Source organism: Psittacula echo, assembly GCF_963264785.1.
Source record: "Psittacula echo genome assembly, chromosome: Z".
Classification (NCBI taxonomy): domain Eukaryota; kingdom Metazoa; phylum Chordata; class Aves; order Psittaciformes; family Psittacidae; genus Psittacula; species Psittacula echo.
In genome coordinates, this window is record NC_137742.1 from 25,507,706 (window position 1) to 25,532,204 (window position 24,499).

General features: G+C 39.1%; 1 protein-coding gene across 2 annotated transcripts; it reads left to right on the top strand.

The window, feature by feature from the left end:
- The first annotated feature begins 25 nt into the window (after positions 1-25).
- Positions 26-23,921, top strand: CDK7 (cyclin dependent kinase 7). 2 transcript variants are annotated; one of them, XM_080637804.1, is made up of 14 exons: positions 26-962; positions 1,756-1,819; positions 4,573-4,760; positions 7,109-7,168; positions 9,721-9,754; positions 10,863-10,930; positions 11,902-11,970; positions 13,552-13,662; positions 15,271-15,389; positions 15,879-15,978; positions 16,817-16,903; positions 18,658-18,807; positions 20,432-20,579; positions 23,744-23,921. In XM_080637804.1, exons 1-14 carry the CDS (start codon positions 924-926, stop codon positions 23,767-23,769), a joined length of 1,263 nt encoding a protein of 420 aa, XP_080493930.1. In that variant the 5' UTR covers positions 26-923; the 3' UTR covers positions 23,770-23,921. The 2 variants fall into 2 exon arrangements, with proteins under 2 accessions (XP_080493930.1, XP_080493929.1); XM_080637803.1 differs by lacking the exons at positions 26-962; positions 1,756-1,819; positions 4,573-4,760 and adding an exon at positions 6,648-6,800.
- Positions 23,922-24,499: the final 578 nt, after the last annotated feature.

Consider the following 24,499-nt stretch of genomic DNA (forward strand, 5'->3'; position numbering starts at 1 on the left):
GAAGTCTGAGTTGGGAGAGGTGGTCTCCTATTTTTTCATATACTGTACATAATCTGTTAAATTTGATAAATTAATACGCATTATGAAAACACAATTTAACCTTTCCGGAGATGTCTGTTCACTGAAGAGACTGAGAATGTAGTCACACAGCTCTTTGAAGTGAAATTTAGTTCCTGGTATAGAGTGAATGTTTGAACAGGAACCATGGCTGATGAAGCTATCTGAAGAGACCATTTATAGCTATACTCTCCCAAGTTAAAAAGAAGAAGAATTGATACATTTCAAGGTCTTATGTAAAATTCAGCTTAACTCAAGCCCTGTGTAAAGTCCAAACTGGAAGATGAAGTCAGATGTTTGGGGTTTATTTTCCTTTTTTTTTTTTCTGTTATTAAAGCGTTAATGTATGCGTGCAAATCTTTATGTATGCTCAATTCTACAATGAACTTTTTCTACTCATAGCAACCACTTTTAACTCTGCAATGTGCTGCTTATTTACAGCCCAGCTTCCAGCGTTGGAGGCAATCCCTGCCTATCATTCCACATAGCAAAATATGCCAACACTAGGCAAAGAGATGAGTCCGTGCTAAGTGCTATTTTAAATTGACTTTTTCACTAAATAAACTGCATCTTTGTTTTATGCTTGACAAACTGAGCACACCATAGCATGTAATGTTAAAAGACGGTCGCTTGTAACTTTGTACGGTTTTTTTTTACGTTTTCGGAGAAGGGGCGGAACGTGTTCTCATCCAATAAGGATAACACGCTGCTTTTGGCAATGGTGTGAAATAACTTTTGCTTCATGCTTCAGCGCAGGCCTACGGCCGGGCGCAGGCCCGCTGTGGGCGGAGCCTCGATGGCTGTGGGCGGGGCCCGGCGCTGCTCCTCAGACGCTGGCGACGGGGCGCGGTGGCGGCGGGGTCGTCATGGGCAGTAAGATGGCGGCCGCTGCCAGGGTCGTTCAGGTAACAGCGCTCACTAACGGGGCCCGCGGAAGGAGTGGTTGGGGCCAGGAGCCCGTCTCCGCTCTGAGGCGGGCCTCGTTTCGTGTGTTGCCCTGAGGCCTGGGGCTGCCGGCGCCTGAGGAGTCTCAGGGAGGCTGGTGTCCTTGGGGCGGGGGGAGAGACGCACGGCAGGGTCCGCTGGTTGTTGGTGCTGGGTTGTGTTACCGAAGGGTGCTGTGGAGCAGCCAGCACCGTCTGGTGCGGTGTGTGGGAGGGGAGGGGACTAGCCGGCAGCTCCTTTCTAAGCCATCCTTCTTCAAGGTGAAGGTGAGACGTGGAGTGTTCTTGAGAAGACATATTTTAAGAATAAGCAGTGTGGCTTCGGCTACAAGCTTTATAATTTGTAGGGTTTTTTTTTTTTTAATGGAGGTAGTCCGTTTCGTCCAGCCAGCTGAACAAACATACAGGCAGATCACAGCTAGTAAGTCCATGTGCTAAAAGTTCGAATTTGTGCAGCTGCGGTAGCAGTTTTCGCACACACACATAAAGACTGCAGTGAGAAAAGAGAATGCTTGTTCCTGCTCTGAATATTAGGGTGGAAGAATATCTTTAAAATTGACACTTCTCTTTAAAATTGACACTGTAAATACAGAATTTAAATAGGTAGTAAGTGTATCAGTGGTGGTGCAGAAAGCAGCAGGGTAGAAGTGGTTGTTTAATACATTGTATGTTCCATTTTACTACTGTGAAGGTAATGAGTGTCTAGAAATATATTTTACTCTTGTTGTTTCTCCCCTACCTTGCCTTGTTCTAGGTAGTAAAGCCACATACTCCGTTAATTAAGTTCCCTGACAGATTGAGTGGTCCCAGACCTAAAAGTAAGTATTTCAACTGTAGATCCAATCTGCACCACATTTTTTTTTTCCAATTAACTGTTTTATTTGAGAATTGGCACACAATTTTTCTGTTTCAGCAATGCAAGTCAACTGATTTTAAGCAGTTTCTGAAACATGGTTGTTTTAGTTGAAGGTAGCTCTTTGACTCTTCAGACTATATGTGGGAATACACATAATACATGCATGACTTTATTTCTTGGTCAAGGCAGATTCAGGAAGAATCCCATTTTTCCAAATACTAATATTTGCCTGAAATTATTATGCCAAGTCAGTTTGTATTTGCAGAAATTATGTTGCATTTTCCTCATCTTTTCTAGTTGGAGTGTGTGCTGTCTGCAGTATTTAAAACTGTGATTATAGCTGTACATTTTAAAAAGTATTTCCTTGTGCTACTAATTAATGCTGAGAAAAAAAAATTAATTGCAATCTTTGACATTATTTTTTATACCTACATCTATGTTGATACTTACAGGATTCCAGATACTGTTACATTTAAACATCAAAGTTACATGAGCGATAATTTGGTTTAATACTCCTTTTGAGTCAGCAAAGCATTTGAAACTAAAGTAGGAGACATCTGAAGGAGCTCTGTTTCAATATTCTCCCTTCTGTATAAATGGTACCACACCACAATACTTGCCACAGCATTATCACATTTGTGACTTAGCTTTAGTTTATTCATTAACATTCCAAAATACTTACAGTGCACATCAAAACTCTCCAGGAACTGTTTTCTGCAATAAGTTTGTCAGAATTCTGTATGTTGTGCACAGTTCAGACAAATACACCACCTCTCATGCCAATGAACTGCTGTCTCAAGAGGCTTGAAAATGTGTTGCTTACCTCCTGTTTATGTCTGCATGAGAAGATTTTTGTGGCTATATCTTTTGTTAGACTTTTCTACCTTAACCAGATTCTGTCATCTCATTGGTAAATTGCAGCCTACCTCATTTTGCTTGAATGCTGTAGCAGTAACTGCATTTCAGTGTACCAGGTTGTTGCTTCTACTTAGCCAAACAAAGCTTTGCAGATAGAGATTGAACTTTTAGGGCCTGGGTGCTTGAAAGGCTAACCAAATTGTTACTGTGTTACTCCTGCAACATGGTGGCCTCAAACAGAGAAGGGGAAGATGTAGCAGTGACTGTGTCTGAGATAAAGCAACAGCAGTGTTAAGTCTGGTACTTTTGAGACTTGTCCTCTGATGTTTTTAGTTGGCTAATGCATGTACTCCAACTGCACTTCAGACTGAAACATACAATAGAGGAAAATCCTTGGCAAATCTCTAGACATTTTTGTGGTGTGTGGAACAAATTTGGAGAAACTGTTTCTTGTTATTTTTTCTTATATAAGGTGTGTTATTTCTTGAAACAGAAATACTTTGCCCCTGTTCAAAGTATGCTCCTTCTGATGGGCTCTCATCCGCCATGCTTTTTGGGACCTTCCATTGTTCCTCAACCAGCTTGATCAACTTGGGACTTTTAGATACAGTCCTCTGACAGAGAACTTCTGAATATGCCTCTCAGGAGTGACTATTTTTTTAGCTTTATTTTAAACCAGTAATGGTTCAATCACGTAGCCGCAGGTGTTTGATGCCCCAATCCTGCCATTGACTCAAGCCCACTATGGCTAAAACTGTCTCCTTTTTTGTGTCCTCACTGGCCTTGTTAGAGACAAGAGGGATTGAGGCAGGCAGCACTGTGGTATTTTAACTCCTTGCATTCTCTGTCTCACCTAGTCTTGATGCTGCATATAGTTATATAGTCCCACCCTCCCAGCTGTTTAGATGTTGCATTTGTCTGGCTCATTTTTCAGGAGTACTGAAAGGGACTTCCCATGGAAGCTTTCTACTTTATCAGGTGTTTTAACCTTACGTATAGTGCTCTGGGTGTTTATGAAGTAAGCATACTGCTGTGAGACTCCATCCTGCCAGGTGGGGTAATTGCGTATTTCTGTGTTACAATCAACCATGGTGGGAGAGACCTAAGGTTTCTGGTGCTAACTTAGACAGTGCTGCCCTTTTATCATCTCTTCCCCTATCCTCAAAATCAAGACAACTTCTTTAATGTGAATTCCCTAAGCCTAGCTCCTTGCCCTCACCTGTGCAGTGCTTTATGTACTCCTTGGTCTCTGCATTCATTAACACTGATTGTTGATTCCTAGTATTTGGTGGTCATTCTTCACATCAGTAACAAAATTTGATAGGATGCCATTTTATAATGGTAGAAATGGGTACAACACTGCATTGCATGTTGTGGTATGTTGTAGTTGTGAGCTTCATCATTTTTACAGAAAGATAAAGCTCACAACTCTACCTTTTTTTCAGTCATCTGACTTTACAGTCGCAGTAGACAAAAGGCATCATCTCAGTGGATCTTAGTTATTTGTCTTGGTTATCTTTCTACCTAATTGCCTCCACACACTTTATGGTTTTTTTTCTAAGTACAGCTTCCCAGTGAAAAAGCCTGTTAGGATATATGCTGATTTATCTTCTATTCCTGAATCAGTATTTCTGCCACTTGAATATGCTTTGTCCTACTGTCAGAATTTTTTCACTATGCTCTTGATACATATAACAAAAATAAAAACATTCTATGAGAAGTAGAATGTCTAAATCTTTTAAGTATTTTTTATAATGAAGGTAACTGTTAATAACTGGTAATTTTTATTTGCTGCCCATTAATTAATTTTACAGCATTGTTACATTTCTGTAAATGATTTTGCAATCTGGGTTTCAGTACAGGAATCCTCACCAGCAAGCGTGCCGTCTGTTCATGCTGCAAAAGCACAGGAGTACCTAGGAGGCAGAGCGCCGCCGTCTGTTAGTAGAGTACAAGGTACACCAGACACTTATGAATTAGTAAGAACCTTACCTCAGAAATACAGAAGGAAACTTATGACAGATGAAGAGATTGGCTATATTCAAGTAAGTTTCATTTATTAGTGTGTGTTGTCTGTACGTATGTAGCATTTAGGTTCCTTCTACACCTTTCTCAAAGTTTCAGGTATTTTACTACCTCGTAATTCTTTCTATGTGTGTGCTCTGAGCTTTTATGGCTTTGATGCACAATACCCAACCTGCAAATTCTTAGTGCTGAAGGTACCCAACTTTCACCAATTAGTAGCTTGTGTATTGCTGAGTAGAGGAATACAGACATAAACCAGACATGCCAATACCTGGTGATAGTCACAGCCTGCATTAATCACCCTCACTGCAGCTTTTTTGTGGCAGCTGTTTTGTGTGTAATTTGAATGTGCTGAATGGGAGGACCGGAGTCCATGCTTAAGCCAGTGAAGGCTTTAAGTCCAGAATACTTCTCAAACTATGTTTTATAAGTTATTTGTTAGTAAGTTAACTCTTATATTTCTAGTAGTGGAAGCATTTCATTAAACTTGATATGGATGTTTTCTGCAATATTTGCAAATAAGGTATCGTACATGAAAGGCAAGAAAACCCTCTGTGTAACAGTTTCCTGCTGCAAACACTGATGCTTAAAAAGGGAGAATGCACAAAATATGAAAAAATTGTGAGATGGTTGTGAGTTTGATGTGAGAAGCAGGTTGCCATAGCTTTGTTAAATGATAAAGGCACCCTCAGTGTAACCATGTTAGTAGATTAAATCAATTTTCCCATGTGTTTGTGGGTAGAGTATGATAATTAGAAATTAGTTGCTTCCCATAGTAGTACACTCCTTGACCTCTAGCATAAATTTTCTAACAGTGAGATAGATCATAAAATAATTTTTTTTTTGAAAATATGAATGGAATACCTTTCTGATTTCTGATAAAGATTGTAATGGCTGACTTTGGCTTTGGTCTTACTTTGGAATGATTTTACTTTGGAAAAGAATTTTAAAAGTTACATTTATTACTGCTGTGATCACCAGACCTTTCTAAAGCGAGTCAAAGACAGGTTTCTTCAGAGAAGTGGAAGCAGCTGTAATTGTAGGTTGCATGTGCTGATCTTTTTGTATCCTCCCCTGAGAAAAAATGAGCTGTTAGCAGTAGATGCAGGTATTTGACACTCTGCACATGTTCTTATATAGATTAAAAATCAATGTGTACATCAGAAGTTAAAACTAGAACACTGTGTGTTAGGCTGTAACAGTGTAAAAGATTTTACCTCCATTTCCCATTCTTTTAGTGAAATATATTTAACTCTTGCTTTTCTTTTACAGCGCGGAGGTCCAGAATAAGTATGGAAGATAGTTCACCAGCCATTGTTGGAGAGTGAAGTGTTGTATTCACAATAAAGACATTTCCTTTAAGATTAAAAGTGATTGTATACCAATAGCTTTAATAAACTCTCATATGGCAGGTGAGAAGATTGACACAATACATGATACTAATCTGTGCTTGAGGTTTTTCTGTTGATGGCTAACTAGTATTGAGTATACTTGATGTCCACACCATTAAAATGTTTCCTAGTTAGCCATTTTCACACTTGACCGTATAACTAGGGCATTCTATTTTGCTACATCAAAAGATTGTGACGTCTCATCAGGAACGATTCTGAGGGCAGGGAGGGAACACTGCAGTGTTCTGAGTCTCGGCAGTGACCCAGCATCAGGCCCGGGGTTGGGAGCACAGTGAAACCGGGGTGCTCCGGCACAGCGGGGGCTGCTGGCCCCTCCAGAGGACGCTGTCTGTGCTCGGTCGCTGTTAACGGATGCGCAGCACACCGCTAGTTACTCGTTTGTCTTCGCGTGCCATACGGGCCTCCACCGCTCCCGTGGGGGAAGCGGGGCCGGCAGCAGCTGGAGGCCACTTCCGGCAGCGCTGTGCGCAGCCGCTGCCTGCGCGCCTCGCGGGGGCGGGGCTTAAGGAGGCCGTCACCGGGACGGGCGGGTCTGGCGGGCCGGAAACGGCCAGAGTTAAAGGCCCGTACGGTGCAGCCGCCGTCGTCATGGATGTGCGTGCGCGCGCCAAGCGCTACGAGAAGTTGAACTTCCTAGGAGAAGGGCAGGTGGGCGGCCTGTGCGGGGCGGTGCGGCGCGGCCGAGCGGGCTTCGTCAGCTGCAGGCAGGCCTAGCCGCGGCTCGCCTTCCTCACGGGGCGGCCCCGCTGTGAGGCTGAGGGTGCCGCGGGTGTAGGACGGAGGTGGGGATGGAGGGAAGACAAGGCGGCTGGAGAGGCAGGTTGTCTCCTAACAGCTAGCCGCAGCAGAGTTCCGTGATCGCCTCCTGAGGGAAGACGCCAGCAGCTCTGCAGCGGAGGCCGCACGGCTGCCGGCTCGCGTACCCGGCTGTGACGCTGGTGTCTCTCTCCTCTCAGTTTGCTACCGTCTATAAGGCGAAGGACAAGAACACCGACCGAATCGTGGCTATTAAAAAGGTGAGTGTCGGAGTATTCTGCCCTTGTGCGATTGTGCTGGGCTCAGTTATAACAGTTATTTTTATCCTTAGTAGCTGATGTATTTTCGACTTCAGTCTGAGAACAACGCTGGTAACGCACCAATGTTTTAGTTGTTGCCAGGTAATGCTTATTCTGATAGGTACTTTTCAGGCTCATGCTCTGCCAGTGAGGAGGGGCACAAGAAACCGGCAGGAAGCAGAGACAGAAGACCTGACCCAAATTAGCCAAAGTGGTATTCCATACGACAGCAGGTTATGCCCAGTATATAAACTGGGAGGAGTCACCTGGAAGGCCCAGATTGCTGCTGGGGTTGGGATGGGTATCCGGCAGCGGCTGGTGAGCAGTTGTGTTGTGCATGACTTGTGTTTATTGCTTTCTTTTTTTCTTTCTCCTTTCAGTTTTATATTCTCTCCCCTTGTTATTTCCCTTATCATTATTATTATTGGTGGTAGCAGTAGTGGTTTTGTGTTATACCTTAGTTACCGAACTGTTCTTATCTCAGCCCATTGGATTTACATTCATTCTATTCTTCTCCCCATCCCTCCACGAGTGGGAGGAGAAAGAAAAGGAGGGAGTGAGCGAGCAGCTGCATGGTTATAGGTTACCGGCTGGGCTTAAACCATGACGGTGATCAAGCGTCCAGTTGCTTTTGGTTTGCCTAATGATCCATTTTAAATTTTTTTACTGATTTGATTGATAACGGGAGAATATGTATTCTTGTTCCTAGAGGTTTTGTTCAAATGATGTAGTTAACCTGTCTTCAACATCTGTGTCTTGTGTTTCTGAAAGGTAACCTGGTTTGCAACTTGAAATTTCGGTTATTTATTGGATTTCTAAAAATAAAACCAACAATAACTAACCAAACCAACAACAAAAAAATTCCCAAAACAACAAACCACACACATTTCCAAACTTCAGGCTTTGTTAGTCCCTACCAGTGTGTGAGTTTGCTCCACACCTCCACAATCGTGCCGCCTCCTGTCTCAGTGCAGAAATGTTACCCCTGATTAAGTTTATGGTAGGTTTTTGGGTTGTTGTGTTTTTGGTTTTTTGTTTGTTTTTTTTTTCTTGACAAAAGTGATCATTTAATATAGCTGCTTGAATATAAATGTTGAAAATGTATGTTGTCATAAAGTGTTTTGAAACAAAGTGACTCAACAGCACAAGATACTGTTAAGCAGGTGTTCTATATTAGTGGCGCTGCGGTAGCACTGGAGATTCTCCTCCATAACTGCTCCCGAGTAATAGCTGTCACTACATAGTTTATATTTTCTTATTTAATACATATTCATAAACTTTTCGAGAATTAGTTAGCGTGTCCCCCCCCCCCCCTTCCAAGCACTAGTTACGTGTGCATGAAGTTCGTTATTTCGCGGTCTCTGCTGCCATCTATTGACTTATTACTGGAACTTTAGTCCTTCGTGGTGGTCGTTTACTTCCTCGGGCGGTCTTTCCTTCTTCATCACTTATCCTTTAGTTACCTTTTAGCTTAAGCATGCACGGTTTCTGTTCTGATTACATAAGCTCCTTGGACTAGTTTCAGCGTTTGTTGCAGTTGTTTCCTATGGACAAAGAGTTCATTTTACAGTATGGTTACATCCTATTCTAGCAATGTGGTTACATTTTGTGGGCCTTGCTTACAGTAGATTAGACATGCGAACAACCAGTTGAAATAAGCAGTTTGACATTTACACGATTTAACAGTTTCAATGGAAAATATTAACATCTTGTTTCAATTTCTGTCCATACCATCTGAAGATGTCAAGGGGGTTGGAGCTTCATGATCTTAAGGTCCTTTCCAACCCTAACTATTCTATGATTCTCAGAGATTGCAAGAATTTTTTGTATTAAAACCAGGTGATTAGCTCTAGTGCTTTGTAAGGGATGAAAAAATGCACATTACAGTGCTTTGGTTAGTTAAAGAGCCTGCTTTACTGAGGAAGCCAAACAGTATCAATAGTAGGTAATTTTGTTTGATACACTAATCCCTTTTAGCATTATAATACTTTACCTGTATGGCAGCATGTTACGTAAAGCATTCTTGTTTCTATCAGAATGTTTTCTTAACTTTTATAATCTGGAAATATCAATGGTAGGGTTCTGGACTTGAAAATTTCAGGATAGTAGATGACTGAGATAGGACTTTAAGCCAGCTCCTGTTTACAGAGTATGCTGATTTTACTACAATCATTGTAAGACAACTGTCAGTTACTTCACTCTCATTTTTCCCCAACAAGAAGCATGTTAGTAGTATAATAAAGCTTTGTGGCTACAAGGCATTTTGTACAGCCAGTTTGCATTATGTCTGCTTTCAGCATCATCATGTCTATTCTTAAGCTTTTTTAAAAAGTAATACTGTAGAGACATTTATTTTTAAAGGGAAAAAAACCAAACCAAAACCAACCCTAGCTGGTAAAGTGCTTCATGGTACTGAAACTCATTGTGTCTTAGAAGAGCAGTGCAGAAGAATGTGCCCCCTAACTTTGGGACAGATGGCTGAACCTTATATAATTTAAAACCTTTCTTTTCAGATTAAACTGGGACATAGATCAGAAGCTAAAGATGGTGAGTAATAAACCAAATTCTTGCTACTTTATTCGCTTTGTTGTTGTAAATTGGTACCTTTTAATTTGTTACACCTCAACTTGGCTGAGGAAAATGAGCTCAGCTGTTATGTAAGGCTTAGTAGGGGTTTGATTCCCAAACTGCTGGGACAGAAAAAGCAGCAGAGCTGTCTGCATGCATGGTAGATGTCTAAATATGAGTATATAACCACTTTGCTTTCTCAGTTTAAGACGAACACAAACAGGAATATATAGCATAGAATAGTAATCTTTACAGCACTGAGTTTAGAATACCTTTTTGTACTGATGCATGTCTCTTAAATATTTCAAGATGGGTAAGAGTATTTATCTCTGTTTTCAGGTGTTTCCTTTGCTCTATTTTTGTGATTTTGGTGAGACAAAAGTTGATAAAAACAACAATCTTATAACTCTTTGTCTCTATGTGGGTTTGTTTTCTGTTGAGATATTGGGTCTATAGAGTAGTGTTCCTTTGATCGTGTGCTCTAACTAGCCACATGCCTTTAGACATAGATATAGCAAGTGAAAACCCACTAATCCTGGTCTTCTTTTACAGCCTGTGTGGCGCAGTAGAATCTTGTATGTGTGTAGGCTGTCATTCTTTATGTATCCTGCATCAGGTTACCAGCTTCCCAGTGAAGAATCTTTGTACTGAATTCTCCAATTCTGTTCTAAAGGGAGAATTTTTAACGGAAACTGAGCACTGATCCGAGAGTCATCACAGCTGAGCAGGCTGCCAGAGAGTTTTGATTTTCAGTTCCCTCCCCCCCAACACCCAGGCTTTTGCTAGAACTTCCCTCTTTGCCAAAGGGGGGACATGTTGCTTCACAATCTAAATCAGGTTACTGTGGTGTAGAATTTATTTGCTGTTGAAGAAAGTGTACATTCACTTGTATTCTGCAGAAATCTCACCTTTGGCAATATTTGTTGTTTAACAAATTGTTGAGTGGTGTGAAAGTTATGTTGCAGTACTAAATTGTCCATGATTAACAGAATGGGAAATTTCTTTGGAGCTAATCCAAAGTTTTAAATTCTGTTCTGTCTGTCATCTTCGGGGGTTTTAATTCCTTTTTTTTTTTTCTTCGATGTAGGAATCAACAGAACAGCCCTCAGGGAGATAAAATTGTTACAGGAGCTAAGTCATCCAAATATTATTGGTGTAAGTAAAATGAATGCTACTTCTAGAATCAGTCCTCAAATACTTTTAATACAGACTCAGACTGAAATTTAGAATTAGTTGGGTCATGGATGTGATACTTAATTTTATTTGAGCTATTTTTTTCTAGGCCAAAATGGGCAATAAACCAAGTGTTATGACAAAAAAAACAAACCAAACCAAAACAAAACAAAAAAAAAAACCACACACACCAAAAAAAAAAAAAAAAACAAACAAAAAAACCACAAACACACCAAAACCAAGACCCAACTGTTTCAGTAACAAGGACAAAGTAGTTTGCTTTGAAATCCTATTACTTTTTAGCCTGAGGCTGTGTGAATATTAATGGTGAATTGTGGAAATTTAGATTACCTGATGTTGCATCTGTCTTGATAGACTTGCAGGTGAGTACAGTGCTGAATTTAGCTGATTGTTTGCTTCATATGGAACTGGTGACAGACTAAAGCAGGCTTTCGTAAGCAGTGGTAAAGTGGGATTCATGTGGCTTATTAGGTTTTTGTGCTGGTATCTAAAACCTCTGTTGGAAGAGGAAAATCTGTACCTTTTCAGTTGCATTTCAGTTGACTTCCAGCTACAGATAGCTGGAGCTAAAGATACTTTAAAATTTCTAAGTACTGCATGCTTATGGGAAGCAGATACACAGAGCTGAATCCATAGGAAAACTGAGTCTGGTCTCTCGAAAGGATGGGAGTTTTGTAGAACAGCAACGTTTGGGGAGAGGACAAGGTTAGATTACCTGTTGTAGCTGACACAGTGAAAAATTTTTTTTTTTTTTTTTTAATAATGTGAGACTGAATTAAGAAGCTAAACTGAGTAGGAATTTTTGTATTGCAAGTTGAAAAATGTAAACCAGTTCAGCAAGCTGAAAATCCACATGCAGACTACAATGGTGCAGAAATTTAGAAAACTGGAAGTACAAGAGTAGCTTCATCATAATGTATTTGGTTTTACAGCTTCAAGATGCATTTGGACACAAGTCCAATATTAGTTTGGTATTTGATTTCATGGAAACGGATCTAGAGGTAAGATTTTTAATGACTTTTATTTCCATATCTTCAAATGTTTTTTTTTTTTCTTTTTTAATACTGTTTTAACAAGATTACATTTGCCCATATGAGAAAGGTGGCTTACATTGCCAGTTGGTTAATATTGTGTCTTAAAAGTAGTTTGAACAATTTCACAATTTTTGTGAGTTCTCAGCTGATAATGTGTTTACTTTTAAATGTTTGTCAGCATGATCTTCAGGAAACAGATTGTTTACTATGTTAGTTTTCTCATACCTCAATCCATAGATCATGCTCTCAGAGTGCAAGTGCTAAGCATAATATCATCAAACATGGTCAAAGAAGTGTGATACTAAAGTGTACCAAGTGATGAGCTGGTGCTAAAGTCACATGCACCTGATCCATTCTTAAAAATGTAATGATGCTAAGTACTTTCAAGTCAGTATCTTCATTCTCCAAGGCCTTAAGTCAGTTTGGTTTTGTGGAAGTCTTTATATGAGATAGTATGGGGCAAGATTTTTTGTTTTGGAAAACTGTCCTAGTTAGCAGTTCATGTCAGATCTGTATATGCACACATTATACGTACTCTGGACTGAAATTATTGTAGTTGTTAAGCAGGATTATTACACATGCTGTTAAGAACTAGAGATTGCATTTAAAATGTTAAAAGAAAACATTGACAGGCTAGCTGAAAGCCAGACGAATGCAAGACTGAAAAGGTTAGATCAGGTTTTTGCTAATAGAAGTTAATGAGTAGACTTTTTAGAGGATTCATTCTGTTGACTTAGTAGCTATGCAGCATTTAGAGCTGAAGAAGGTAATAGTGAACAAAGAGGAATAAAATACTTCTGTACTACATAATGGTATGTGGAGCATTTAACTGTATTGTAGTATCACCCAGGCCACCATTTTGGACTGTAGCCTGTTGTGATTGGACATGTGCTGCATACATGAAAATTTGTGTAGTCTTAGCTATTTTTATAAGTCTCAAACAACTTAAAACTTAGGAAATGCCTTTACTGAACTGGACTGTGATATTAAGAAGCACATTGGGGTGTAATATAGAAAATACTTGCAAACAGGATGTTTACATAGAATTTTCATGTTAAAAAAGCGAGGAATGTAGAAAACTTAAGCAATTTGTTAAAATACAGTAAAGTGGTCATTCTTCCTATCTTCTTGAAAATAGAAAACCATTGCATTCGCAAAGACCAGATACATAGGTTGCATAAAGAAACAAGGAAGTGGGAACATCATTTCAACTTCACTAACACATTTATAATTTTTGTGTATACATCTTTGTCTTGTAAAGCCTGGGTATCAAACTGGAACTGAGATAAAATAATATACTTGTGTTTCCCCCCCATTTTCTCATTTGCCTGTTATGCAAAGTTCATGTGGGATGTCTGGACTCCCCATTTCAATTTCTGATCTCCAGAATAGACATTTTCCTGGAAAAAAAAAAAGGTGAGAATGGTAGAAAGTATGTGATTGCCAATTTAAATTTGGTCTTAAAGGATGAAATAACTTTTGATCTGGAAGAATGGAAGTAAGTTAATCTTGCATGGTAAGCCTTACTGTCAATCTAACACTTTACAGGTTATTATAAAGGATACTAGTATTGTGTTGACACAGTCTCATATCAAGGCATATATGCTGATGACCCTTCAAGGATTAGAATATTTACATCAGCACTGGATTCTACACAGGGTAAGCATGTAATAAATTGATAGCCTGGATGTTGTAACAGAAGTCACATTTGATGGAATTTGAGTCTGAAGTCTAAGTAAGATAGTTTTGAAGTTTGGATGCTGTTAGTCCCTAGGTTTGCATGCTAGCTGGAGAGATGGTAACAGTACCAGAAGTGTAAGACTGATTGATATGGTTATTTAGATATTTATATAGAAGTGCCTCAAGTTAAATGTGACTTGGGTGAGCACTGAATTGGATCTGGCTGGGATGGACTTAACTATCAAAACAGCCTGTAAGATGTGCAGTGTGTGGTGTTCGGTGTTTTTTTTTTTTCATTTGTGCTTGGAACAGTTCTGGTAACACACTGTTTATAGCTGAACAGTGCTTGATGCTGTCAGGGCTTCATTGCTTTTCAGCAAGGAGGCTGGGGTTCGGCAAAAACTGGGGAGGGAACAGAGCTGGGATGGCTGACTCAAGCTGGGCAGAGGGATACTGCATGCCATGCAACACTGTGCTCAGCAATAAAGACTGAGCTAGAGGAAGAAGGGGGTGCTGAGTCTTCCATGGTGACTGTTGTTTATAGACTGCCTGGGTACTGTCTTCTGTGGAAGGTGGTGAATAATTTCTGTTGCGCTGCTTGCTTGCCTTGTTGGTTTTTTTCCCCTCTCCTTTACCTGTTAAACTGCCACAATATTGCTCCCAGAGTTTTCTCACTTTTGCTGCTCATGTTCTCTCGCCTGTCCTGCTGGGGAGGAGGCGAGGGAAGAAATCAGAATGGGATGATCAAATGGCTGTGTGGGTGCATTTTTGCTGGCCAGAGGTCAACCCGCAGGACACTATTACTGTATTAAATTGGATCACTTCCATGATTTCTACAGTTAATTGAAATACTTGCAAGGTCTTTCTATTATACATTTGGCAACTACGCAGTTAAGATAGAACTGCTGTTACTTCAGCAAAGCTGAAACCTATTAGGAGGCATTGTTCTGTTGTGGTTTGTCTTGTTTTTTCAAAAAAATTCTGACAATTCTGCAGCTTAGATATGATAATATTCAAATGGGTGTGTGTCCTGGTTTAAGCCCAGCTGGTAACTCAGAACCACACAGCTGCTTGCCGTGATCTAGCCCTTCTGGGTAACCGCCCCCACTTTATATACTGGGTATGATGTGCTGTGGTATGGAATACCTCTTCAGCTAGTTTGGGTCAGGTGTCCTGTCTCTGCTTCCTCCTGACTTCCCCTCCTCCGTGGCAGAGCGTGAGACCCAGGAAGTCCTTAGAGTAAACATTACTTAGCAACAACTAAAAACATTGGTGTTACCAGTGTTGTTCCCAGGCTGAAAGTCAGAAACACAGCACTGCACCAGCTACTAAGAAGGAAAAATATCACTGCTACTGCTGAACCCAGGACAGTGTGTTTCACTATGTTTTTTGTGTATGATAAAACACTTGATTTCCAGGGTTGGTGGGTGGGTTTTTAGGGGTTTTTTTCTTTATAATGTAGACTTACAATAGAATCAGAAGCCTGTATATTAGAATACTGTGATAGCACACCTCCCAGGAGGTTCATTATATGCCAGGTTTTTATCAACACTGATAAAAGTCATTCTTTGCTTTCTGTACTGACAGGATCTTAAACCAAATAATTTGTTATTAGATGAAAATGGGGTTTTAAAATTGGCTGATTTTGGCTTGGCAAAATCTTTTGGAAGCCCGAACAGAGTTTATACACACCAGGTAGTAACAAGGTAAGACACTATTTTTTAATTACATAGTGACTGTGTAGCTGTCTTGTAGTGTCTCTTGAAATGTGCCATGCCAAATCAACATCTTGAAAGTTTGACATCCAGCTCATGTGATGTGGCTGTAGTGGCAAGAGCCTCCCAAAGAAGCATAAGAAAGCATTGTTTGGCAAAGTCTCTGTAAGAGCTGCTGGAGCATGCATCGTGGGGTTGTTCTGGTGTGTGTGATACTCTTTTGAAACATGTGGAAATAATGTATCTGCCTGTCAGCCTGGCTTTCAGAGCAAGACAGCTGTTACTTTTTGTTACTCTTGACACTCAGAATCTTCTTTTTGTAGCTATTCGCATTACCTTGTACAAGGCAAAAGCTTGACACGATTAAAATATTTATTAATGTTTATGGCATGCTTATTTAAGATATGCTTTAAAAAGCAGGTCTGCAAAATATACAAAAACCCTTTTGTGAGTTTTCTCCAAAATGTGTTTTATTTTCAGGTGGTACCGAGCCCCAGAACTATTGTTTGGTGCTAGAATGTATGGTGTTGGTGTTGATATGTGGGCTGTTGGTTGTATTTTAGCTGAACTGCTTCTTAGGGTAAGTCTTAAAATGTAAGCATTATGGATTTGCTCTTCAGTGCATTACAACTTTGTGTGGGGGCTTCCTCTCTCCTGCTAGCAGCAGCAGGCAAAGGCAGTTAGGCGATTTTGGAAACAAAGAAAAGGAGGGAGAAAAAAGCTTCCAAAAACTTGGTAGCAGTAAGAAAAGTGAAGGTTTAGAATAGACTAAGGTTCCATAAGCATCACAGTCATTGGAAGTCTCTGTTCATTGCTGCCTATAATTGCTCATAATTTTGCTTCGGCTATGAAGTCGCTTTTTCCTTGGCATTGGGTACCTGATATGCAAGCTTCAAGTTGAACTGGGCAAGTAACTTCTTGTCTGTCTTCTGCTTAGTTTAAATGAGGTATGACACTGATTAGGCAGCTTCTGTCCTAGCGGGTCACTCCTCTTCTTCATTCCATCAGCCTTACTGCTGCTTGTGTAATCTAGCTACAATTCACTTTAAATGTATTGGTTATATATGAAACCTTACTTCAGGGAGCAGATTATGGAAAGATCGCTGTGACCAATCAACTTTAAACTGGCAAATGAAATGTAAAACCTTTCCTGTTTATTTTGTTATTTTACATAAACATGCTGGTGGTTTAATTTACAGTTAGCTTTCTGCTATCAAGTCAGTGCTATCAAACCTGGCTTGCAAGAAACCTTCAGAATCTATTTGGACATCATTAGAAACCCTCAAATACTGTGTATCTTTGTGGGCAGCTGATACGCAAAGATGTTTTGCCCTGCAATTATGAGGCGTAGCTCACATTTTTTCTCTAGAACCGAAATTCAGAAGTTAATTCGATCAAATGTTGTTGCCTTCTTCTAGGTTCCCTTTTTACCTGGAGACTCTGATCTTGACCAGCTAACAAAGATATTTGAAACACTAGGCACTCCAACAGAAGACCTGTGGCCTGTAAGTTCTTTTGTTTATCAGGCTGACATTAGTTTCACTTGATAACTCTCTGGTTTAGGTTTCAAAATTAAGGAGTGTACGAGAATACTCAAGTAGATTTTTGGAACGCAGCTGCCTGATTTCACAGAGGAGGATAAGCAGCTGAGATTTATTATCTCTCTTGATAAATATTTGGTCAGTATAGCAGTGCTTTTAGCATTAAGCAACAGTAATGGAACTTCTTGGTTACCTTTCTGTATTTATCCACAGTTTCCCATGGATATTGGTGTGAAATTATTGTTGCTGCTTTATGTTTTTGAGATGCTAGGTTAATTAGTCTGCTTTAACCTGAAAGCCTTTAATTGCTTTCAGAAGTAGGAACAATTTTTAGAGTCTTAGTTTGGCCTAGATAAGTTAGAGATTTGGGGTATAGTAAGAAACACCAGACGAACAGCTTTAGGGAAAACAGTTTATCTTAGAGTAATGGTACTGTAACAAACACAAATTAGTAGTACAGCTATCTCTGAGATGACAATAAATTCAGTAATACCTGGTCAAACATAGTGTCAGGGCACACAATGACCTAACCTAATCATGGTTATTAGGCAGACTGAAAGGAAGCAGGGCATGGCTTCTTCAGATGGGCAGCTTGGACCAGCCAATGGGCACAGAAGCTCCAGAGCTCCCTGATCAGACCATCTTTTTTTTGTAATTGAGTTGTGGAAGCACCCTCTGGACTTCAAAAAGTCATCCTATCCCAGCTCTGCTCCTTCTCTATGCCACTTTTCCTTTGCATAAATGGTGCTTGAATGCTGTAGTAAGCAATAACCAGATGGAGCTATAGCCGTATGGAGAAATACTGTGTAAGGCATTTGTAGCCCAACACAATTCTGTTATTGCATTGGGATTCTAAATGAAAGGCATGAAGATTTTTGCAGTGACAGTTCTGCTTGCGTTGAACAGGAAGAGTTAAGATATAGGTGGGAAAAGGAGAGAACAGGAGATACTAGCATGACAGAGATGATGCATTCCCAAATTAATTTGCAAACCCATGCCTCTCAAGAACTGAAAGCTTTATTGCGAGGATTGTAATTGAGCACATTTTGCAATTCAGTGTTCATATTGTATTTTGCTTGGGGAAGCTTAATGAAGTGTGGTGACTAGAGATTTAAAATATTTAAAATATTAAAATGTTATGTTTGGATAATTGTCTGCTACAAGAATTTTTTATGATAGAATTTGAATACAGTGGGATTTATTTCATACCTACAGGATAAAAAAGCATGCAATTCATCTGCTGCTACCTGCTTGGCCTATTTTCTTTCTCTCTCCACACTCCCCAGATAAAAAGTTTGGATTGTGCTTTTCAAAATGCTTTTGATGATCAGCTAACTTGGAGGAGGAGGACAGTGTATTATTAACTTGAAGAAAATGCGACTGCTCTTTTGTGAATCTTGTCTTTTCTACCATGTCAGTTCACAAAAAAAAAAAAAAAAAAAGTTTTACATAATTTGTCTGCAGCTTTCCTTTTGAACTGGTCACCACTAAAGCAGGGAAAGGAAAGCACTTAGAAAGGGAATGTGTGAAACAATTGTAACAGTTACCTTTTTTTTTTTTTTTTTTTAACAGAAGTCTACAGGAGCTACTGTTCTTAATTTTATTTCATTGACCAAGAATTAGCAAGGTGTTTTGAAAGATAGTTTGTTTCTGATGAAAGACAGGAGTTCTCTGTGCTTGAAATTTCAACATAGGTTCTATTTTATACACCTTTCTAGGGGATGACAAGTCTTCCAGATTATGTCACATTTAAGTCTTTTCCTGGAATGCCCCTTCACCATATCTTCAGTGCAGCTGGTGATGATTTGCTTGATCTTCTGCAAGGCTTATTTACATTTAATCCTTGCACAAGGCTTACAGCTACTCAGGTATAGTACATTTGCATTATATCCTAATGTTTGTTAATTTACCATTAATATTGGATATAAATGTACTTTGAAGCTAGTAAGCCAGTTTTGAAATGTAATGTCATATAGCTTTGTCTATGAAATACTGGAAACATATTTCCATAGAAACAACTGACAGACCTGAATAATGCTGACTGACCATCCCTGTCCCAATATATAGCAAAGGTAGACAACTAAAATTTGTATGAATCATGGCATTCAGACATTCTTAATATCTGACATTCAAAATTCAGCCACCTAAAGCTTGAAACTTTAGTGTTAACATAGCATGTCTTGTTCCCTGGGTTTGAAAGGTTTTCATCCTTACTTCATCCAGTCTCTTTGTCAATTTCATTTAAACTTTTTTTGGATTCTTTTTTAACATGAAATTTTGTGGTGATTTAAACCAGAACTATAATCTGAAACTGATCTTAATTTCACTACTCCTTGATGGGAAGAAATGAAGGATTTTGAATGAAAACCTTGCAGAATGTTCTAGTTCAGAATATTACATTCTGCTATGAGGAAGATACAGTAGTTGGCAGTTCCAAAACCATATTCCATCACTTTGTACTGTTAGGGAAGCATGCGAGAAAGAGTTGGCCCCTGAAGGGCAGGATTCCCTCATTGCTTTTTAAGCAAGGCAGATCCAAATCCAGGAATTTAGTGCATGTATCTTTTTACGAGAAGACTTTTTCAGAACACATTCAGGTTTTTTTGGTCACCATCTTTAGGAACTTTCACTATAAATTTCCAACTAGTTAGTTTTGGGACATCTCTGTACTAGTTCGTACATATGAAGTAATTTTACAGGTCGTATAGTAGGATAGTAACTTGAATATTAAATATACATTATTTTTCTAGTCTAGTATTTTTATTGACCACCACAGTTTAAGGCAGGAAACAACCTGCACTTACTGTATTAGCTTAATTTATAGCTGGCATTGAATGCCATGTAGTGGACATTAGCAAAAGTAATGATGAACTAAGAGAGAGTTTAGCCTCTTTTCCTTAACCACCATTTATGGAAGCTCTGGAATTTCAAAATTCTAAAATAGGGTTTGTAATTCCAGTACATAAAATTAACCCTGCTCACTTGTGTTTATCTTATGATCTAATTCAAATTAATTTTTCTCAGAATTTACAATGAGAAATAGCACAGTTCAAGTTTGGGGAAAGACCTATCTTAAAAGCTAGCAGAACAACTGGTGTCCAGGTCCTGGGTCAGATCAAGACTTTGGATATATTCTAATCTTTCTTTATTACTACTTTTTTATTCTCTTGTCTCATCTGTCTATTCAGAATGTAAGCTCTTCAGAGCTAGAAACTTTCTGTTTGTAGAAAACCACCTGCAGTGCTGTCTCAAGTTCTGTTAAGATGTCTGAGCACTAGTCAAAAGTAATTATTTTTGACTTACAAATCAAAGTGTGGTGGGTAGTCATTGAGATCACGAAATCTTGTTTTGCCCCAAGGTGACCTTCTACTATAAAAGTATCCAAGTAGTTTTGAAATCCCAATTGCAAGTGCTTTACTTCATTGTAACCTCTTTGTAGATGGTGTGTTGACACTTTAACTACTTTGTTATTTTTCTTCCATTATCATTAAGGCATTGAAACAAAAGTATTTCAGTAACCGACCAGGACCAACGCCCGGAGGTCAGTTGCCAAGACCCAACTGTCCTGGAGAAGTTGCGAAGGAGCAACAGAATGCACTTTCAAATTTAAAAAGAAAAAGAACAGATGGAGTAGATCAAGGTAACCTTGCTACATGCTCAGGGAAAATGCGATACCTGTGGTGTTTCAGAACAAAAATTCTGAATGCAGTACACCCATGGGCACCAACACCGGCTGAAGCCCTTTAATGATTTATGATTTAGGATAAATGCTTTAGGGTGAGAATGACTTAGTTCTGTGTTCTAACAGAGCTAGTATGAAAAACAAGTCTCTCTTATGATGCTTAGGAATCTATTTGTTAGGAGAAATACCCAATCCTGTTAATTTCTGTCATGGGGTTTGGTACTGCCCATTAAAACACAGGCTATTATGGTTTGCCACCCCAGTGATTTTTTTTTTTTTTTTTTTTTTCCTGAGACATCTTACTGAGGTGGAAATAACTTTACATCACTTAAAACAAAGAGGGAAAAAAAAAAAAAAAAAAAGAGAGTGTGAGAGAGAAACAAAGCATGTTATTCTAGCAAATGGCAGAATGTAAATTGGATTCAGAAGACATTTCTGCACTTTCTTAGAAGTGGAGAAGCAAGTAAACTGTTAAGACTGCTCTGGGTAAGGAAATTAAGCACATTTCAGTGACTCTTTTGAAAGGCAAGGCTATTCCCTAACATCTATATGGAGCCTCCAGTCTTCCCCTAACAGTAGGATGTGCTTCATATATTCACGGCAAGAAAAGCTCTGAGCACTTAAGACCTGTATTTGCTGGGAAATTACCTAGAATTGCCTAGAATTCTTAGCAGAATGACAAATATTAGTTCTTAAACTGGGAGCTGGTCATCTTAACAGCTAGATTATGATAGATAGCAGCTGTCAGGTTAGCATTAGCTTCTTGCTATTGCTGGTATGAGATTGTTTTAATACCAGAGTGATACATTTTTAGAGTGGAGATGCTTCCATGAAAGTGTATTTCCTCTCAAATTCAGAGAGACAGCTACATTATTAGAGTCTAACTTACTTTTCAGGCGCTTATTGTTTCACAGTCTGTGTCAAATTAAAGAGAAAATGCATTACTTCACTATCTTAAGATTCTAATCTCAAAGAAAAATTTAACCAGTTGACTCTGGTTGACCCTAGTACCATGGTTCAACCAACATGTTGGAATTCGTCAAGTTACCATAGCATCAGTATTTAAATTAAGCTTTTTAGGTCCTTTTGCGAGGACCATGTGGAGGTCTGTGATCAGTGTTTTGGAGTACAAGCCCTAAAATATGCTTGTTACCTAAAGGACAGGAACGAGGAAGAAATGCTGCCTTGAATTCTGTGACTTCACCATTTGAAGTCTTGCATTTGATAGTGGGCAGTTTCTAGAGCTGTATCAAGCTCGAACACTAATGGCTTTAATGTCTTTCCAAAAGTCTCATCTTTAGCAAGAGGAAATCAAACTTGTGTGTTAAATGCCAGGAGTTTTGAGATTGGCTGTAACAAAGGCATTTAGGAAGTCAGCATTACTTTTTGAGACATTTGAGTATCAGTATAAAAAGGGATATAATGGAAATGGAAACCTAATGGGGTTTGTTTTGTGAATTTTCCATTATATTCTGTAACTGCCTTAGCTAAGAATCAGAGGATCTCAAAGGTAAATCATCTGCTGCCAACAAATGTTAAAGGAGAAAGCCAGTGTTAGAGCTAGCAAATCTACCCTGGATTTCATACGACATCCTTACATGGTGTTATCATCTAAAGCTAAAATCTGAATATTGCTTTGGAAGAATATCCTACAGTCTTTGTTTAAATACAATTCAAAGTACAGCACATTTTTATTCTTATTAAGAGTGGAAATGTACAAAGGTCATTTCAAAGAAATAAGTTGCATTCCCTAAAATTCTTAGGCTGGCCTGTGCTTGCGTCCTGCCCAGTGCATTCTCTTTCCCTTAGCCCTCTTGAGGTAGCACTCTGGAACTTAGCACAGTGAACTGATTATTGATGGATACCCTCTTATAAAACGTTGATAGCAGGGGCTGGCTGCCATGAGAGAAAGAGATATATGCCATTAGTGTAAGAGCTGCTTTTCCACAAGAACAAGCCTCTGTAGCTTGTGGGGTGTGTTCACTCAACTGAAATGTGTGGCAGCTGTACTTCTCAAGAAAGTGTGTTTATTGTCAGGATGAAACTATCATTAGATGGATGACTGCCTGGAAAAAGTATTACAGATGCAGTATTTTTAGGTATTGCTACCACTTATTTCTTATCAGTGAAGTATGTGGAGACTCTGATACTACGATGACATCATTGTCCATCTTCTCCACTCTGGCAAACATGTAATCAAAAGCAGCACTGCTTCCCCAGGACACCAGTTTGTAGTCCTATTAATCTGCATTTTTACAGATTTGTAGGTTCACAAAACAGATACAAAAATACAGCACTAAACTTTTTCCTTAGTTAATGTGATATAAGGAACCTGTCTAATTTCAGAGCCATTCTATATTGGTTTGTGGAAAAAAACCCAACATTGTATCTAAAGTTAAGAATTTGTGTTGTCTGGGCATTCGTTTGAAGTTCATGGGTGTGATCCAGTGTTAGTGTATTTTAGAGGAGACCTCCACCTATAGGGCAGGTAAGAACTATTGGGTTCTTTCATAATAAGGTTGATATCCATCCCAGAAGGCAGCTATGCTTTATTTTACCTACATTACAAAGAAGTAGCATATGAAGAAGTGACGGGACAAGATGTGGAATAGAATCAAAAAAGTACTGCCCTCATCATCCTTACAGATGATACTAAACAAAGATGTGATTAAACGATGAGGCAGACACTAAGAGGGTTATTACTTCCTGCCAACAGCTTATTGCTGGGTAATGACAGCACCTAAGAAAAATCATTGAATGTATGTGTGGTGGGGCAGGGTTAAGCCTTAGAATAGCTTGCCTTTTTTAGTTTTTAAAGTACAACTAACTGGCTAGCTTTTTAAACCAACAAAGAGAAATACTTACACGTATCTCAAATGCAGTTAACACAATTACAGAATTTGGGACTCATTTGAAGTATACATACTGATTCAAGTGAGCTTGGATTCTAGCATCCTATCATAGATTCATTGGGAAAAGTTGTCATGTACTACTGCTGCGGCAAACAGTATTAAGGAGCTCAGAGTAGGTGCATCTCAGGAATGGTATCAAATGAATACCAGAATCTTGAGGAGGGGGCTGTACTCCTTTACTTTGGTAACAATGTGATTTATATTTTTCAGGATTACCAAAAAAGCTGATTTTTTGATTGCTGTGGATGGTGGATGAAAATAAGTGAAAATGGGCCAAGTCCCAGTCATTGAAAGCAAGCTATAGTAGCCATTGGATGGTTATTTTGTAATATTTCAATATGTAAAATGTGAATTTAATATTTCCTTGATGAAACAGTGATTTAATTAACCCTGCATTTTTAATAAAAGTGGTTTCAAACAAAGCAAGATGATTCCTTTCTCTGGTTTTGATGTCTTGTTGCTTTGACTTGTGCTGTCAAAACTGCTTGATGGCTACAGATTTACACAGCCTAATTTCTGCAGAACCTTTATGCTGAATTACATGCTGTCACGTACAGATGCATACCCTATGGAGGAAAACTACAAGTAACACACTTTTCAGCTGGATCTTTGATGTACCTATGACTGTCTGCCAGCCCATATATTTTTCATAATGTGGAAAAAATCTATCATTTATAAGTGAAGGCAGGTCAGAACTCTGGAAGGAGTATTTGGATCATCTAAATACTGTTTAATTTGTGACTTGGTTACCTTGTAAGCTTTATCATGCTAATTATGCTTCAGCACTGACAATCTCTCTTTTATCACATCAATTTACTGAATGTACAGCTGCTGCAATCTACTCAGCTTCTGTTCAGAATCCCAGCAGTCAAGGCTGGTTTGTGTTGAGCCTTCTTGCATGTGCTTGTGCAAAAGTCTAAGTTGTACTGTTGCACAGACTGGAACATAATCTGAACACCTTCTCTC